We start from the raw sequence: 19,242 nt of genomic DNA, 5'->3' as shown, positions 1-19,242 counted from the left end.
ACCAATTCATCACGCCCCCAACTGATGTATTAGCCATTCATTGGGAAAGTGTAAGGATGTTAGTAAATTGCTGGTTGTCTTACAGGTTACACAGTTTATTTCATGGGACTGCATATCTTAGTTACTGAAGTGGAAGCTTAAATGTTATTATGAGACTTTCATGAGCATCTTTCAATGGTAACATGCCTCATTTTTGTTGGTCCATCAAAGGCTTGTAGACAAATGCATTGGGTCCTGGGTACTTTAAATTGAAAAACAGCAGGGTTTAAATGAACATTGAGCCATTTTGTTAAGATAATGCTTTTCAATCACTCCAATATCTTTTTAATCGTATACGTGGCTGCTGGTTCTGTCAGTCAAGTTAACCTGCCTTGCTAAAATGCCTTGCTGAATTACAAAACACTAATGGATTCATAACTACTGCCATTCAAGAGTTACACAATGTATTAATAACGTGTCCCTGTGTACTCCGCAGCAACATCAAGTATACACAACATAGCTCAGCAAATAAGCTTTTAAAATGAATAATGTATCCTGTAAAATATTACAACAATGCCAAGTTGCTTTTACATGTTACACAATCACCAATGTAAAAGTGGTCTGCTTCCCAATTTCAAATTAAGAAATACTTTGTTTTATAACAAATCTGAAGAATGTCTCCTTTTACTCATAAAAAGTGAAATGGTTTCTGTATAGTTTCCTGACCATATAAACATAAACTTGCCTTTGAAGAATTGTCACTATTTTTGCTGTATTTGAATTAACAAAGAATTAAACAAAAATGAACTGACTAAAAATAAAGCAATAAAAAATGCTGGGTGTTTTCCTTTGTACATTGTTCTTTATTATTTACTAGCTGTACAAACGATTGGTTCAAAAAAGTTTAAACAATGATTATCAAAATATTCTAGAACATTTATCTACGTGGACGACAGAAACGGAGGCTGCATTTGCGATGAGAGAATTACACATTCTAAACCTATTCATCCTCTTCATCCTCTTCGTCACTGATGACGTACTTCTTGGGTTTTTTCATGGATTTTTCATGGTCATCGTCGTCGTCATCATCATCCTCAGCTTTCCTCTTCCCAGAACTTTCACCTTCCTGAAAATTTGAACAAAATAAAAACCCAACGGTACTTTACTCTGCTGTAGATTAACACCCAAACATTTGCACAAAAAGTCATTTCTTCAACCCTGAAAAACAGAGCAGCAACAGAAAACTCACACTACAGAGTCAATACACATGAATATGTTATTTGTATTCCCTTACAAATTGCAAGACACTTTGCCTCCAGTGCTTAACCCAACTTGGCTTGGACTTTATGAAGTGTTGGTATATAGTATTATTTCAAAGTGACAGTGACCAAACCAATAACACTTTAACAAATGTATAGTTTATACCAGATTATGACATTTTAAAGCTCTTTAAGTTTAACACATCTAAAAATAAAAATAAACCTTAGGTGCCATCTACAGGTGAGATATGGGACTGAATCTGCAGTATAGGACACAAGTAGTAACACAAAAGTCATATGGGGAAAACAAATTAAAAAAACAAAAACAATAATAAATCGCTCCAAACAAAAAAATATGACCAGCATAGTAAAACCTGACAACAGTATGATGAACTCTCATTGACATTTTAAATTGACCTGATCCAAAAAATATTGTACTTGTAGCCAAACTTTGCAGCAAGATAGTGTTACCTGAAGGGTAGTGCATCAATCTTACCAGCTGTGACGGGTCTGCTTTACAAGCCCTCTAGTTCGGACAAGAGCAAGCTTTCTCTGCTTTCAGTGTAGCTGGTGGCTAAAATTACTCTCCAGAGTGATTAACTCTAATTTCACTTCAGTGGGGAGCAACTGAACCTGGGCTAAACTGAAATATTCAAATCAGCTTTAAACAAAGCATTATGTAGTCTGCAAGTGAACTCCTTGCTGTACAAGTAACTTGCAGAGTGTGCTCTTAAGCTAATTAAGGTATTGTGGTAAAATGAAACACAAAACTCTTGCATATGTCCAATTAGAATTGAAATTCTAAATGCAATATGTCCTAAAATTTGCCTTTTTTAGTCGGTTTGCAGAAGCTGTATTATCTTGGCAGTTTAATTATGTATTCACAAAACAATGCAAATTGCACATTAGAATAAAACAGTTTTAAATCAGGATAGGGTGTTGCTATGGCTTAAAGAACCTATTCACTTTGTAAAGAACACACTGGTTTTATAAAGAGCTACTGCATACACACCTCATCACTGTCGAGTTTCTTAGCCTTCAACAGTCTCTGTGCTCGATCTTCATCAGACCCCTCATCACTGTCAGAGGAGTAAATTCTGGCACGTTCCTCTGTAAGAAAAACAGAAAAAACAAGCAGCGTTAAATGTATTAGAATTTTTAAGCAAGCAACCCAATAGTGAGTTTAAGTGGAATAACTTTCAAATCACATATGGTTTTCCAGTTGAGGATCTGGTACCACTCCCCAGATGAAAAGACCAAGGAAGCTCAAGACTATCTACAAGTAATCCGAGCTTTCTTTAGCGAACTATGGTACCAGATGCAATCTTTATAGTTTTATGTAAAAGTGAACAGGACAGGCGTGTGTGATCTCAGGGGTACCTCTTATTCCGCTGCCCCCCCTATATTTGCTCTTGATGGCAGCCAGGCTGATGGATTCCTCTCCTTCTTCCTCCTCCTCGTAGCGGTCAGGCTCCAGGTAATTGGCGCTGAGTCCTCGCTGGTGCTGCTTCTCCCTCATCCTGCGCTGCTGGGACTCCCTGCGAATCGAGGCACGTAGCCTCTCCTCCTCTTTCTGAACTCAACAGAATCACAACTTTAGCTTCTGAGGGTTTGGCTCATTAGAAAGGACCATGATGGTCACTGGCTCATAATAAAATGACCAAATCCAACTTTTCTACTATTACGCCTTCACAACAATACAAGAAGTTTGTATGACCCCATTTGCTTAATCTGTATATTATCTCCCCATTCTCAGACGTGGATCTTCTGCTACAAAATGTGTTGCTAATAATCGTGGCAAAGCTCAAAACAAATGCAGCCCTCTAAAAGAGGATTTTAGATTTATTACGGTAGTTGTTTCAGCACTCATAATAAAATAAACATTGAAAAGCCCTGTAAAAAATAAATGTCTGTTTTTAGGACTGTGGGAATATTTTAACCTCTACACATCAGATGAGCTACTGTTAGAGGGATTTTCACTGTCAAGAATATTAAAAGCAGCCGGGACACACCAGACCTCTTTACACACAGCATCCTTACCTTGATCATCTCATTGCGCTGAGACTCCGGGTCCCGGCCTGCCATTGGCAATATTCGAATCTTCTGGGTCTTAGAACACCTATCTGCTAAGGACAGCGTCATCTTCCTGTGAGTGGCACTGTCTGTGGAATGAGGTCTGCACAGAACGAGAAAAAGAAAGGGTTCTCACTCTCCAGTCTCTTAAAAAAAACAAAATCTCTAAAGCACTTCTTCAAAACACTACAATGAGAGGGACTCAGCGTTTAACAGACTGAGAAGGGTCAAGTTCAGTTCTTTAGGACTTTTTCCAACAAAAACAAGCATAACAAAATGAAAGGGGACGTTCCAATTTCAGAATCATGGGAATTAATACATTTTTAATCCAAATTAACTTGGCAGAACACAAACCCACTGTTCTAAGTTGATAAGAACATTACTAATCCACTCCCTAGTCGCATTTTATCAAGTGTCACCTTTGCCTTGCACTTAACACCTCAGTATTCAAGATGTTTTTTGTATACATTGCCAGGGTGCTCACCTGAATGTCAGTTTGGTCTTGAACACAGCCTGTCCCTGGAGACCGGTACCCTGTCTGATGAAGAGATGGTTGTGATCTCCTTGCAGTGGAGCCTTGTAGACATCAAACACTTCATTTCCCAAGTGCAAGGACATGCTGGAACAGAAGAACACACACTCACTGTGAACCCAACCAGTACCAGGAGTGTACATCTCTCCCCCTCGTCAGCGTGTCCAAAAATAAGCTGCAACTTTAAAACTAGCAACATTTTCTTCCTGACTGGTTCTATAAAGAGTAGACAACAGTCAGTGTGGATATCAAGAAATAAATAAATACATCCCATTATCATACATGCTTTTCGCTTATAATGGACCATAAGCCATTTAACATTTTACAGATCACAGCTCATTAGGTATGATTTATTTAGCTCAAAGTAAGATGTATCCCCCTGGTGTACTGCTGTAGTTAGATCTACAATAACTAATTGTGTGTAGGTACAGTATGGCAATATTTTTTTTTCCCCCCAAACAAAACACAATGGTAAAACAAATGGATTTTTGAAAATAACAATGTTTTCTGATTGGCAGATGACCATATCTACTTTTAGTCAATTTTCCTAAAACTCTATTTAACCTAGCTAAATGCGGTGCGAATTGGGCCATTAGCAACCATAACTGCAATCACAATATGCAATTTATTTTGTCTACTTGGATGCAATAACAGAGATTATTTTGACACACAACTGAGGCTGCAGTTTATGCCCACTGCTGCAAAACATGTAATAACATAAGTACCATAAATGTTCTGCAACATTATTGAGATAGTGCGGGATCAAAAAATGCTCTGAAGTAAGAAAATAAAAGTACCATTATGCATTCAATGAAGAGGCTATTCAGAATTCCTTGCCTTGTATACTAAAATCATAACCTCTTGACTAAAGCCACAGTTGTGAGTTCCCAGGGCTTGTTTTATGGATGAGTATCAAAATCTGTGTATAAATGGATGTACTTGTCCACATTGTTACATCTGCAGTGGATCTTGGTCATAGTGATCTCCTTTTTCATGATACTGAGAGCCCTAATTCTGTATTTACAGCCCTACTGATGATTATGTAGGATGACATACTTATTTTGAAGCACAGCGACACTAAATTGCCATGGTTCTGTGATTCAGATATGTGCCTAATACATATAAATCCCCATACCTTCCATCTGACCACTTCACAATCCGTGCATTGCTTTCACGGATTTCGGTTCCATCCTCATCTCGCCGCGTCTTCCATCGAATAGTGTTTTCTACCTGGACGAAACAGTAATTTGCTACTTATTGGAAAGTAGCAAGATCCTCTCATCATACAGATACTACAGTACCTGTTGATGCAATAGCCTAATAGCCCTGTGGATTTATTTGCTGTTTCTTCACTTACCTTTAGTTTAAGTCTGGTTCTTCCTTCTTCATCCAACATCTCCTCATCTTCAAACTCATCCTCATAATACTGAGGGTCAAATGGCCTGAAAAACAGAAGTAGAAAACCATCTAGCACCATCACAGCATTTGACAGTTTTGATTTTATTAATAGGACTGAAGAAATAGTTACCTTGGTTCCACACTGAGAAAGTTAGGCAGTTTGACAAAGTAGAGGTCGCTTCCCAGATCAGTGTTGACTTTGGGAATCTCTACTTCTATCCTTGTTTCTGGAACAGGTTCTTCCTCTGGATGATCAGCATCCATTCCATCCTCATTGTCCTGGGATACAAAACAAGAATTAATCAGCTGGGACCCAAAGAAGCCGAAGTCAAAAAGCTCCCTAACACACTTTAATCTTGTTTTAAACCTGTAGGATATATAGACACAATCATTTGTAAGTTACCACCAGAAAGCTAATGTGTAACACAAAACACACAGTCACCACCAATACTTATCCACATATGAAGCTCTTGACTATGTGCTGAAGAACGTCACACCAAGTTACCCAAAAGGATAATCTGTTCTCTAGATGTGTAAAACTAGACATACGGCCTGGGAACAGATACCGAGATAAAAATCGAAATATTTCAGAGCACTCCACTCACAAGTGGCTGTCCTGGGGTTGTGGGCTTTTCAGTATCGCTGTCTGAGGAAATATCATCAGCTTCTCCAAAGAGGTCATCTGCTGCAGGTTTACTTTCTATAAGAAATAGTAACATGACCTCAACATCATGCATTCAGACAAGATGCAGGTCTGTAAAGTATTTCTCACTCAAACCTTGTATCTGACATATAACTTTTTCATCAAGGATAAACAGAATTCAACAACTTGTTAGCTGTGCTGACGATATGATGTGCAACATCAAACACACAATGTGAATTTTGCTCTGAATTGCAAGCCTATACATGAGCAATATAGCAAGGAGTCAGCTTCATTTTAAATTAATCAATTAAATGGATGCAAATTACCTTTGTGTCCTCCAGCATCACTGTCAGAATCAGAATCCGATGCTACTGTCTTCTTGTGCTTTTGTCTCACAAAGTCATCTTCGCTGTCGCTGCCTTTAGGAGATTCTGTAAGAAAAAATAAGAAAATGTATAATGGACTTCTTATTTTAATTACAGGGTTTAAGCAATATTTTTTTTCTGACCTGAAGTGATGCTTGAATAAAAAAAAATAAAAAAAGTTATCTTTAAATGAATATTTTTGATGATGTACATTAAGTGAGCTATTGGGTATCACTATTACTCTGAAACTGAATTTTAATGTGTTTTACAGAACTGTCAACTGTCTCTCAAGAAGATATCTTCTACTGTAGAACTGAGGCAATGCCAAACAGGCGACTCCCGTTGACTCAATGAAGGTGTGAGAAAACGATGCTTCAGGAAGTTATTAAGACAAGAACAGGTTTGTTTTTTGCCCCCTACCTGACTTGTGCTCCCGTTGTTCTTCGTCTTCATCATCGGAGCGCCTGTGCTCTTCATCCGAGTGCTGTGGTTTTGCCTCGTCGTCTGATTCATCACTTTTGGCCCATTTCTCATCCTCTGAATGGGCCTCTTTTCCTGAGCCCTCAGCCTCAGAGTGGGGACTGGCAGCGTGGGACATGGGGCTCGCAGCCTCAGACCTGGGGCTTGCAGCCTCAGACCTGGGGCTTGCAGCCTCAGAATGGGGACTTGCTGCCTCAGATCGAGGGCTGCCTGCCTCTGAATGGGCACTAGCCGCCTCAGACCGGGGACTAGGTGCCTCAGACCGGGGACTAGGTGCCTCAGACTGGGGACTGCCTGCCTCAGAACGAGGACTGCCTGCCTCAGACTGAGGACTGCCCGTGTTAGACCTGTGTCCGCCGTCTTCCTCGTCGTGGTGCCCTTCTGAGCCGCTGTGCTGCTCCACGTCTGAATGCTCATTGTCCTCCTGCTCAGAATGCACACTGGCCTCCGACTGGTCGTCTGACCTCTCTGACCTGTTGTCACTTCCACTGTGTTGGGAGCCATGCTCGTCTTCGCTGTCATCGCCAAACAGCTCCTTGTTACTGGGCTGCCCTGCATCTCTGTCTTCATCATCATCATCACGGTGACCTTCCCTTTCACTCTCACTCCCTGACGCATTACTCACAGACCTGGGCTGTTCCTGCTCAGAGTCAGAGTCAGAGCCAGACCCGGACACCGATCCAGAATCTGACAAGAGAGGGATGTTCTGTCACTGTGGATCTATTCTGCATGTCATGAATTACAGAAAATAGGTATATAGAACAGCTGAATGTTGATTCGCTATTTTAAACACTCAATCATAACCATTAAAGAGAAAGCGCTTTTACTTTCGTCTTTTTAAACTCCAGTTACTTAGTATTGCTGACATTAGTATATTTGAATACACCAAAATATTCAAATTACTGAGCCTATTGAAAGATTGTCAATTTAATATAATATAATATAAGACATTATTCAGCTCAATGTGCAAAACAAAAATCTTAGAATCATTTTTTATTGTCTAAAATACAGTTGGTGAGAAAACTACTGTACTGCATTCTATGCTAAAATAAGCAACATGTACCATATACGGCAACGTACTGTACCAACGGACTGCTCTAAAAATTTATTCAAAGTGTAATATATTCGCATTTTATGCAATATGAGAAACTTATATGCTAACATACATTTTCTATCATCTCATGATTAGCGATTTGAGTGAAAAACTACCATGATTACTACATCACATAATAACCACGTTACTTAAACACTACATCCACTTTATGCGACGCGAATGTCTTTAAACAAAATTAAGCAAATACAATTAAACTAAACTCAAAAGTAAAACCACTAAATGTACAAAGAAGTTATGCATGGAATAGCTATTCTTCCAAAAAGAAAGGGTTACCTTTGTGTTCATTCTCGCTGTCACCATCGCTGCCAAACAAATCCTCCATGTCCGCCATTTTTTAAAGTCGCCGAGACTGGAAGTAAAACAGATCGTATTTGTTTCCTGTCGCTGTCGTAAAAAAGGACTGCACTAAAAATGTTTGACCAGCAGATAGTGCTGCAGGACGCAAGGGTTTGCCTCTAGAATGTCTTGGGTAGAAAAAACTACAAATACTCATACGGAAGCTTATTGCTGCTACATGGAAAAACAGGTGATTATTTTGTGTCATGTAATTACGTGATACATTCCTAATACGTAATTACTTAACAACGTATCATGTAAATACGTGTAAACTACAGGTAATTACGTGAAACGTGTCATATAAATACCGTACTTGAAACGCTTAACGTAATATGTTTTTTGGTTTTTTTTTCCAAGTGGCGCAGCAATGCCCTTCCGTAAAATGCAGACTACAAAAATGTCAGCCTCACCATTAATTGACATACATGTTTTTGTTAACTATCTATTACATTACAATGCTTTTAATCATTTTGGGTTGTACAGTACTGAGTTAAGTTTATCCAATATTCAGTTCTATAATAGAGACATCTGTCTCTATTTTGATGTAAAGTTTGAAAAGGTTAGCACTGTATAACCACTATACCGCACACTCTCGATTGCAACCTTGTTCTCATGTGTGATGTGAGAGAAACAGTTCATGCCGAGGTAGATAAATGTAATATACAATATATAGTTCTATATGTCCTTTGCAATTAAAACGTGGCAATAAAATAACACAATTATAAGCAAAGCAATAAAGACAACGTATAAACTTACTTCCAGTGTTTGCATTGCTGAACATATTTTTTAAGTATTCATTTATTTGGAAAATGTACACAAATGGCTGCCTTTTCAGTCTGTACTAAACTGCTTTGTATCTCGAATGTTTCCTCTTTTGAACTGTGAAAATATATTCACCAGAATATTTTGTTTTTCTTATAAAGCACAAAAAATGTACACAGTTATAGTATTTTTTGTAATTATTTTTGTGTTTTAATAGGTCTCAATAGCTAAACTTATAAAGGTGATCTGTAAAACTGTGGATACATCCAATAATTAGCTCAACCACTTTCATTCTGTTGTCATGTGCATTCATATACACACAGTTACATTGTGTGACTGGGACTTTTAATTATGTAGTTTTTCCAGGGCATCAATAAACTGTAGGATTTCAGTCAGTGAGCTGAAACCTATATCCCTTCTGAGACTCTTGAAGAAAAAATCTGGAGCCTAAATAGGAGAAGAAGAAAAAAGATTGTGAGAAACAACAGTGAAAGTCTTACAGGGGACAGTTCTATTTCACCTGTTTTCAAACTCCCAGAGGTTTTAGGTTCAAAAATCCTTAATACCTTCAACAACAGTCTGTCAAAGTGACACATCTTTTTTATGAACATTGGCTGTTGTTTATTACTGGTAATCTTTAATTAGTTCAGTAGTGACATCTACTGGATAAAACCAGGTAATGCAACTGTGTAGGGTTCTTTTATTCTTTTTCATCTGTCAGCAGCGTATCACAGAAGTCTCATTTCTTATCTGGCTCTCGAGACCACAACCTTTACATTACAGTCAGTCTTATAGAAGACTGAGAATTGGGTTATTCATGTTGGGTGACTCAGGCCTTTTTTTGCATAATATTACCTTCTCATGTAACAGGGGTGCAAATCTTTTTGAAAATTGGTGCTTTGAAAGTTTAGCACCAGAGAGCCTGCTTGGTTTGTTTATTTTTCAGAAATGGTGGTTAAGGGTCAGTTTCTCTTACCTCCTTGCGTAATTGCTGTAGCTGGTGCATCAGTGGCCCATCATACGCTGCAAACAGGGTGAGACAGAAGTCCAGCTTATTTTCTTTCAACCACGCGGCAACATCTTCCTTTGTCCAGGTGCTCACAACAGGGACACTTTTATTGGCCATCTGCTGGTTTGCATTTGAAGGTACAATCGGACCTTGTAGAAAAAAAACAGTAGCAGCTCCAGTATAGTGATATTATAATTACATGACAATGCAATGGTTCTGTACCAAGGGGCAGTCATATGGTAACACAAGGGAATCTACAATCATTTCAGCCATTGGTAGAATGGAGCCACAGTGGTAATATTTACCTGTGTTATCATACTGTTTTGAAACATTACACATGTGAAATTCATTCCTGTGCAATACTTGTTCCACCTCAATCTATGTGTGCTGCTGGTAGTCCTGTGTTCTCTTATGAGGGTCCGCTTGTATTTTAATGGTAACCTATCTTTTCTGTAAGGGGTGTTATATGGCACCCACAGCTGGTTCATATCATAAGAAGCTTTCACCTCAGCTAAGGCAAGAGACAGCTCTCTTTGAACTTTGAACTTTACTGCAGCCCGTTTTTGTTTACAAATAAATAAAAGTAATTTAGATTTTTTTTCATTAGTTTTGCAATTATGTTCAAAATGACTGCCTTCCCATCTTTAAAAGGAAAACATTTTTTTCCCATTCAGTTAGACCAACCATTATCCAGTTTAACAGATTATTATTATGTGTTTATTTGGCAGAAGCCTTTATCCAAGGCAATTTACAGAGACTAGGGTGTGTGAACTATGCATCAGCTGCAGAGTCATTTACAACAACATCTCACCCGAAAGACGGAGCACAAGGAGGCTAAGTGACTTGCTCAGGGTGACACAGTGAGTCATTGAGTGAGCCGGGATTTGAACCGGTGATCTCCTTCTTTAACCACTGAAAGTATGCTTGCAGTATGACAATCTTGGTTCTCTTTAGCATGCTAAACAAGGTATCCACCCCGAAGAATGATGTCGTTATATATATATATGAACTACAGTATATACAGTAGTGTATAGGTAGTTTGTGTTTAAATTAATAATGTACTTGCCCTCCTTTCTGACATTTTAGCAATGCCATCTGCATTATCTGCAAGAAAATGTATAAATGCAGCCGTAGTAAAAGCTTAGTGGCTTCAGACTGTAATGTAACTGGCTGTTGTAAGAGAAATCAGGGAATTGGGTTTTCTTGGCCTCATAACAATTCTGATATCCTGTGGCTTTCAAACGCATCTCTTAAAGTTCTAGTAAATTCACAGGGACAAGAAAAACATCCTTGTTGTGTTGGACTAATTACAGCTGGGAACATGGGCACTGTGCCTGATGTGTGTCTCTAAACAATACAACCAGCCTACAAGTCTTAGTCATTCCAGTTGAATATAGAAACATTAATCAGTTCCTCATATAGAAATAGGTTTTGAATGTATTTCTGCATCTGTGTGTTATATGACTAGCAATATAATTATAGTCAAACAGTTATAAACAAGTCTTGAAAATGATTAGAAGCATTGTAAGGTAATGGATAGCTAACAAAAAACATGCAAGAAAGAAAGAAAGAAAGAAAGAAAGAAAGAAAGAAAGAAAGAAAGTTAGTTTACCTTTAACTGCATCATTACTTAGTGGTGCATAGCCCCCAATAAGCTTTATCAGCTGGTTCATGCTTTCCTCAAAGATACTTTTTTGGGTGAAGTCAACCCAAAGCTTGGTCCCTAAAACAGCTCCCAGCCACCCGTCTGGCTTATAGTTTCTTTGCATCATGAGTGGGATCATCTCTTTTCGTAACTGGAAACTGTATTCAGCCTCTACAAGGAAAACGGGTTGAGAGGTAGGGTTTCATCAGAAGTCTTTTCAATCTCCTAGAAACATTTATTATTGAATTTCAAATGTCTAAATTATTTTTTATTTAACCAGGATATTACCATTGAGATATCTCATTTCTCATGGGGGTCCTTCCATTGTAATACACTGTACCTTATTTATACAGTAACATGGACAAAAAAAACCTGAAATAAATATCTATGGTTAATCTATTATGGCTATATCATTACCATGGAAAGGTTGGGCCCCGTACAGGATGGAGGTGGGGGTGAGCATACTGTACCTGTTCTGCAATTTGGACTTTCTTTGTATTTTGGAGAGATACATATAACAACAACATAGGCCTTCTCCACTGCCTCAGCCATGGCCTGCAGTGTGGATCCGGCCATGTGCTCCACATCCATCCACACCTTGATCCCCACACTCTGCAATACAAACCTTCAAGTCTTACATTCAAAGTAGTGTTGACATAGCAAGCCAAGACAGAATTATTTAGAAACAAAAACCATTAATCAGGATTTCTTCCATTTTTGACATATCAGAAAAAAGAGCACAAAAAGTGTGGAGAAAATACATAAAAGAAAAAAAATAGAGTAATGTAATTTTATTGGTGCACTATATTAGTACTCTGGGCTCTCACAGTTGACCAAGATGCAGTAGACAGATAGCTAAAACAAATGTAAAATGGTTCACTAACCTGTAGTCTTTTATTCACCTCCAACATAACTTTCTGGTTTTCCCATTGGTAGCTGATCATCACATGTCCCGTTGTCTCTGTTTGTCATATAACCCATACAATATTATGAATAATTGGTAATGGCACTTCATATTATAGAATTAAATCAAAGTCTATGGCACTGCCATATGCATAATTTGCCCATAAAAAGTACCTTGAGGGGTGCCACCTTTAAACAGGTAATGTAGTTGTTTCCACAGTACCATTGCATAAAGCCCTTTTTCATTTGAATATACCTGGTTGTGAGCTCTCCCTCTTTGTCTTTGATTTTTCCTCAGCCTGCTTTTCTATCACCCATCTTGCTCCCTGGGCTGTGTTAGAGACGCCGCTGTCGCTGTCTTTGGACAGTTCTTCCAGGAGCTTCATCAGATCGCTGTCTGTGATGTAATCATAGATACTGACTGTATATACTCTGGTTGCAGGTTTAAAATTAGCTTATTCATGTTGTCTTTGAATTTTGCCCCTACTACAAGAATCAATCTTGGTGACAAGTGTCCCTTCCATATTAAAGGAGCACAAACTGCACAGGCTTCAGTACACCTCGTTTCTCCTATTGGCTTCAGTGCACAGCATACTGCTAATATGCTTCCCTCGTTTCCTCACAGACATCCTTGAGGAGTCTTTTTTAAAGCCGTAAACTTCTGTTTAATGAATAGGTTTGATTTTCTTTTTCTTTTTATTTCTTGCCTCTTACTTTTATGTGCTTTTAAAAACTGCATTGGCAAAGTCTCGCTGTGATGACAAGACTATGATTTAAGACTTCTTGACGTAGGGTCTAGAACTCGATTATAGGCCTTCTCCATATCTTAAAAGCGAGCACTGTGTACTGGTGGAGACCAGGCTTATTTAGCAAGTGCCTGAAAAAACCCCACTTAAGTCTTGTATAGTGCTCTCTTTGTTTTTACATGAACCTTACTTTCTTTTAGCTTTTCCCGTGTTGTTTGATGAAAGGCAAGCTGCCAAACAACCTTGATAGCAAATATCTTCTCCCGGCTGCTGCCACTTTCCATCATCAGCATTAATTTCGGAATCGCTCCAGCTTGAAACATCTAAAATAACATCAATAATGTGAGTGTTCGATTTACAGAGACTAGGGGTTGAACTATGCATCAACAACTGCTGCTGCAGAGTCACTTGCAATAGGACCTCGGTTTTATGTCTCATCCGAAGGACAGAGCACAAGGAGGTTAAGTGACTTGCTCAGGGTCACACACAGTAAGTCAGTGGCGGAGCGTGGATTTGAACTGAGAACTGAGGGTATATCTGAATATGTATTATATATACCCTTCACATGTAATTGACAATAATAGTTATTACCCTTCATACCTTGATTTTATTTTTCTCACAAGTTGCAATGAGACCCAACCCTTCAGCAATTTCTTCAGACCTGTAACCACGACAACGGCGATTTGGTGCGGTTAAAGCTCCCTGGAGCAGCCTAAGCATGTTCTCTATGGCACCTTCAAAAACAAGCATACCAAATAATGAAATAATACTATACAGTTGCTTTAAAATACCAGTTTGAGACCAATACAATCAGTGTGTCTGGATCAATACTTGCTTTACTGGTTTAGATGTATCATAGTTTAGTTTAAACTCAGGTAATGACTAAACATTGAATAATAGTCAGCTTGAGGGGGCACACATTTAAAGAACCTAATTCAGTACCTGATTCGTCCATGATAAGATCAGATTCATCCTCATCGATAATGTAGCCCAACAGCATGATAGACACCACCTTCAAGAGCTCATCCTCCACTTTGGTGTAGCTCGAGACTTTCTGCACAGCGTTCTCTTGACGAAGAAGGGGTCTGTTCTCGTGCACCTTGGCAACGTTATGCAGTATGCAGAGGGAAGCCTTTACTAAATAGTAGACATTCTGTCACACGAATGCAAATCTGTTAGCGAGATTGATGCACAAACCTTAATCTTTCCATGACTTTTTAAAAAAGTACTGCGTATAATGACTGTGTTTAAAAAATAAACATGTCACCTACGAGGTCTATTTTGCTTATAGCTATACTAACAAAAAACATTCTGTAATGAACTGTTGCTATGATTTCTCAAATACTATTGAAAAGTTCCCAAGGGTTCTTGTAAGTTCTGTTGAGTGAATGTCCGGTGTGGTTCTGGAGTATACTGCAGCAATACCAGTATTATACCAACCTTTTGATCCAGTTTTTCCTTGTAGGGTTTATGATCAAGGATTGCTACCAGATGTTGTATTAGTCCAAGATTACCAAGCTCTTGTCCTGCAAAGTAAGGACATTTAATTCTATTCATATTTTATTAATGTAATTATTGAAGTCCATGTTTGCAGGTTTTTAAATTTTTTAATACCATTCACTTACCAAAGATTAAACTTGCATCACTGAAGTTCCATATTGCACTAAATGTGTAGTAAGCAGGGAACCAAACAGCATTGCTACTGAAGAAGCCGGCATTGGAGAAATTAATCAAGAGTTGAACAAGGAATTCTACAATCAGAAAAAGAGAACAAATACAAATACGACTGTAACCTCATAACATTGTAGATCCCCAAGAAGGTTGCATAAGCCCAGTGATGTAATGTGTCACTGACACGGAACTGATTTTGAAAATACACTTTTTTGCCCATTTAATAACTGATCAAGTAATTTGCGAAACATGTGTCGACTTTGCGTTCTTACAGTTGTATATAACCCCTATTTAATTTAGGGCTCTTCAAATTAACTTGTAGCTGAAAAAAACAACAATGACATGCATGCAATGAGTCAATGTGGGATGATATTTAGATTAATATATCTCAAACACATGTATTAATTTAAATTAATATTGCTATACATTTGCTTAGCTTATTCACAAATGAAGGCTCCCCAACTAAAATAAAGGTCCATGTAGGCTTCAGTATATACATTCACTGGATATTATTACAGGTACCTGCCCCCCCTTCTTTGACCAGAAGCTCCCCAAGCGCACATCGATCCTGATCAGCTTTGTATTTAAAATAGAGCTGACACAGCTGCTGAAGAAGTTTAAGGGCTTCTTCATTGTCATAGCTGAGAAAACAAGTAGAAAGAATTACTGAGGCATGGGCACAATTCACAAAGCAGCTGCATTGTTTGTACTGACGAAAACAGGCACCCATTGAAGAGGCATAACCTGAACTAAATAACTCTAATTAATAGGGAGTTGAGTATTGTTGTCCAGCTTTGTAACATGAACAGGTGTTTATCTCGTTACAGAAAAAAAAAATATGACAATTAAATTTTGGGATTAAAAGACTATAAATAACGAGGATTGTAAAACAATTGCCAAGACAGTCAAAGATGTATTAAAGACTACCCGTGTGGTGAAGGCGATTGAAACGATTCCCTTGTACAAGATTGGGATGTTCAGTACTGCCCTCCGTCAGGCATTTGAGCATGCCTAGAGATACAATGAATGTGGTAGTGTGGCTGTGCGTGAGTAATGTGTGTATAGTGTTAAATCACCTGTATCTACTCCAAATCCTCGTATATATGAAGGGATCGAGCAAAATAATGGTAACACACACAGATGCTGTTTTGAGAAAATGAAACTTAAAACTTTAAAACTTCATATATTTAATAGATTCAACAGAAATCCAGGTATTGTATACGCATATTTTAATATATGTGAAACATTACCTTTTCAGATCCCTTAGTGATTTCAGAATAGGTTCCACCTCCTGTGCAATTTCCATGTTGTGATTACTTCAAAATATTTTTTTTCTTCCAATAACCAATTCAAATCACAGACACAAATGTTTAATATTTAGTTCATGATATAAATGGTTTGTTCTGGTTATACACAATCTACAATAAATCAAATAGAAAGTTGAGTGAGTGAGTATTTTGTGTATCTGAGGCTACAGTCCTGTTGTCAGTGTAATTTACAGTTTTATTGCCAAGTACTGTGTGTTTTTCAGACAGAAATGTCACAGTGGAAATGCATTAAGATATCAGCAACCAAAATGCATGATGTTAAGTCAGGTCTAGACAAAGACATATCCAAATGTATATGCATTACAGACACATATCAAGCTGTGGTTAAATTTACCAAAAGTGCAAGCCTAAAATAAATGATTTATTGGTAATACAGCTGTCAAAAGACAATCAAGACATAACAATATAACTTAAGTAAGTACCTTTAATCTCTAGTACATGATATAGTACTGGTAAGTGAACCAAGTTTTTTTTTTTTCTTGATAAGAAACAGCTCGTTTTCAAACGTAGTAGATTCACAATCGTATACAAATTCCACATATTATCTCACAGTTGAATGTGACCTTCTCTGGGGCTTAATACACAATTCAATATGTGCCATATCAAACCAGGATTAGAATATAATGTACCACTGTTTCTAGTATAAAAAAAGATAAAATTACCTGCAGGATCCTATTTTGTTGGTCACTTTAGCGCAATGCTGTATGATAAATCCAGTTTTGTTGCTGTAAAGAAGACGCCTAGCAACCCTTCTCTGGAGACAGCAGTCTGTTTTTTGAGCAATGCTTAAAGCAGATCCCATTTCACTCATTGTAAACGAAAGGAACCTTTGTGTTCTTCAACAATCTGTCAGCTGTGTACCTACACTTAACTGGAACATTCCGCCAACTTGAAAGGATTACCTGACAAGGATTACTTGGTGTTGGTGTTCATGGAAGTGTGACCTTAATGAATACTCTAAATCTTGAATGTTTATTATATTTTAAAATCTGTTTATTATCCCTTGATGGGTCTTCTTAATCATAATTAGGAGGCTGTGTGGTCCAGTGGTCAAAGAAATGGGCTTGTAACCAGGAGGTCCCCGGTTCAAATCCCACCTCAGCTACTGACTCATTGTGTGACCCTGAGCAAGTCACTTAACCTCCTTGTGCTCCGTCTTTCGGGTGAGACGTAGTTGTAAGTGACTCTGCAGCTGATGCATAGTTCACACACCCTAGTCTCTGTAAGTTGCCTTGGATAAAGGCGTCTGCTAAATAAACACATAATAATAATAATAATAATAATAATAATAATAATAATAATTAATTACATGGGTATTTTGATATCTGACACATAAAGTGATCCGTATATTTAATCTGAGCAAGGAGGATTCCTGTAATGATAGCAATATTGCCTCAAGAGTTTGCTTGGGGTGTTCACTAATAATTTTGTAAAGATTTGCACACATATGTCACATAAACCTGCAGACATAGTATGTTAAATAACACCTTTGTTCTCAATATATATCCTTCATTGGCTCCACAAATCACAAGCCAAAATAGGTCGAGGCAACTACTGTAATTTAATTTTTGCTAATTTTACACAGGCGCCATAAGCTAACACTGTCATTATTTACCAGACTAATAAGGACTGTGGAGTTCAAGCACAAAGTTATTGTTCTAACCATTTGTTTAACTTTGAAACCATTTGAAAACTATCCTCTTGATTAAATGAAAACAGTTTCCTAATTGCAAAAGTGAAGACTGCATGAACTTTGGCTATTCAGTGTTATGTAAGGGTCAAATGCTTACTGTCAGAAATGGTTTCAAAGAATATAATTTCCTCTCTGTTGGCCAAAGAGACATAGAAACCCCCCATATCTGGATAAAGCACATGAAAAAAAAAAAAAAAAAATCTTAAATGAAAACAACAAAATAGCTCTGTGGTGTGTCATCCGACTCAGATTGTTTCCAGATACTGTAAAGAGCTCTCTAGTGTAATGTTCATTACATAGTTCCATTTGCTTGTTAAAGTTTTAAATATTTCCTTACCTAAGACCCTTACAGCTTCCAATATTTTATTTAGCTTTTTTCAACGGTCAGATTTTTGATGACTATGCAGCTACATTTTGATAGTTCCACATAAGGAAACAAAAGTGTATTTAGTTGGTAAAAAAAACAAAAAACATGTAGGTACAGTAATAGCTTCATACTAAGTATAGTAATTATGGATTAGGTTTCAGCCGTGTTGTTGAATGGAAATTCATAAAAGCTATATACTGTATGTATATCATATTTTTAAAGAAACTGCTACATTGGCTGTAGGTCACAAAGTTCAATGACAATTAGCTAGTGCTATCGGAATATAAAAAAAATGCTTTTCAAACCTGGGTTACCACTCAGACTAGACAATGGCCAGTTGACTTTAAATCTTTTAAAGCCAGCATGGCAAGTTAGCTCTAACCAGTGTTGGTCCTTCCTGAGATTTGCAACAGGGATATCGTGTATTTTTTTTCATGTTGGCATTGTGGTTCTGCATGGCTACATTTTGAGTAGTTTGGACAGCAGCAGTATACATATGTGCAAAAAGCACACATTAAAAAGACCAGACAAGGCATGTAAAGACTCGTCTATGTTTCTACTAAGTTAATACACTTTGAAATGATAAAACATGTCAATTTGGAACATTTTACAAGTAGAGGCATTACAAAGTCCTTTTGGTGTGCTGCTGCAATATACTTCCTAACAGACCAAAATAAGTTACTATAGCAATCCCCGAAACAATGGCTTGTAGGCGTTGTAACTCGAACACAACTTAATCCGCCTACTTTATTTATAAAAACTGAAAGTCCCAGACGCCCTTGTAATAGGGAACGTGTTACCAAACTGCTTTACGCCTGTATTTCAAGTTTTTGTAAAATATGATTGGTCTAAAACTATAAATGGGGTCGGCCCCTGTTCGTTCATTGGTGTATTTTGTCATCAGATTATCCGCTATATGATACGGTAGTGCGTCCTTTT

The 19,242-nt window shown here is 37.8% G+C and overlaps 2 protein-coding genes across 2 annotated transcripts; both read right to left on the bottom strand.

Annotated features, from left to right (window-relative positions):
- Positions 1 to 819: 819 nt before the first annotated feature.
- Positions 820 to 8,252, bottom strand: LOC117964216 (RNA polymerase-associated protein LEO1-like). The gene is made up of 12 exons (XM_034907028.2): positions 8,117 to 8,252; positions 6,670 to 7,416; positions 6,211 to 6,315; positions 5,847 to 5,941; positions 5,372 to 5,520; positions 5,201 to 5,285; positions 4,979 to 5,073; positions 3,796 to 3,930; positions 3,279 to 3,414; positions 2,619 to 2,811; positions 2,251 to 2,348; positions 820 to 1,105 (listed from the first exon to the last, which is right to left on the bottom strand). Exons 1-12 carry the CDS (start codon positions 8,172 to 8,174, stop codon positions 980 to 982), a joined length of 2,022 nt encoding a protein of 673 aa, XP_034762919.2. The 5' UTR covers positions 8,175 to 8,252; the 3' UTR covers positions 820 to 979.
- A 108-nt stretch (positions 8,253 to 8,360) lies between these two features.
- On the bottom strand, positions 8,361 to 16,988 carry LOC131699130 (uncharacterized). The gene is made up of 14 exons (XM_058995150.1): positions 16,906 to 16,988; positions 16,166 to 16,333; positions 15,438 to 15,556; positions 14,870 to 14,995; positions 14,685 to 14,770; positions 14,187 to 14,397; positions 13,845 to 13,978; positions 13,435 to 13,567; positions 12,755 to 12,895; positions 12,480 to 12,556; positions 12,066 to 12,207; positions 11,563 to 11,766; positions 9,918 to 10,099; positions 8,361 to 9,388 (listed from the first exon to the last, which is right to left on the bottom strand). Exons 2-14 carry the CDS (start codon positions 16,219 to 16,221, stop codon positions 9,287 to 9,289), a joined length of 1,713 nt encoding a protein of 570 aa, XP_058851133.1. The 5' UTR covers positions 16,222 to 16,333; positions 16,906 to 16,988; the 3' UTR covers positions 8,361 to 9,286.
- Between the last annotated feature and the right edge of the window lie 2,254 nt (positions 16,989 to 19,242).

Source organism: Acipenser ruthenus, chromosome 21 (genome assembly GCF_902713425.1).
Source record: "Acipenser ruthenus chromosome 21, fAciRut3.2 maternal haplotype, whole genome shotgun sequence".
Lineage (NCBI taxonomy): Eukaryota > Metazoa > Chordata > Actinopteri > Acipenseriformes > Acipenseridae > Acipenser > Acipenser ruthenus.
This window is presented reverse-complemented; position numbering and strand designations above follow the sequence as displayed.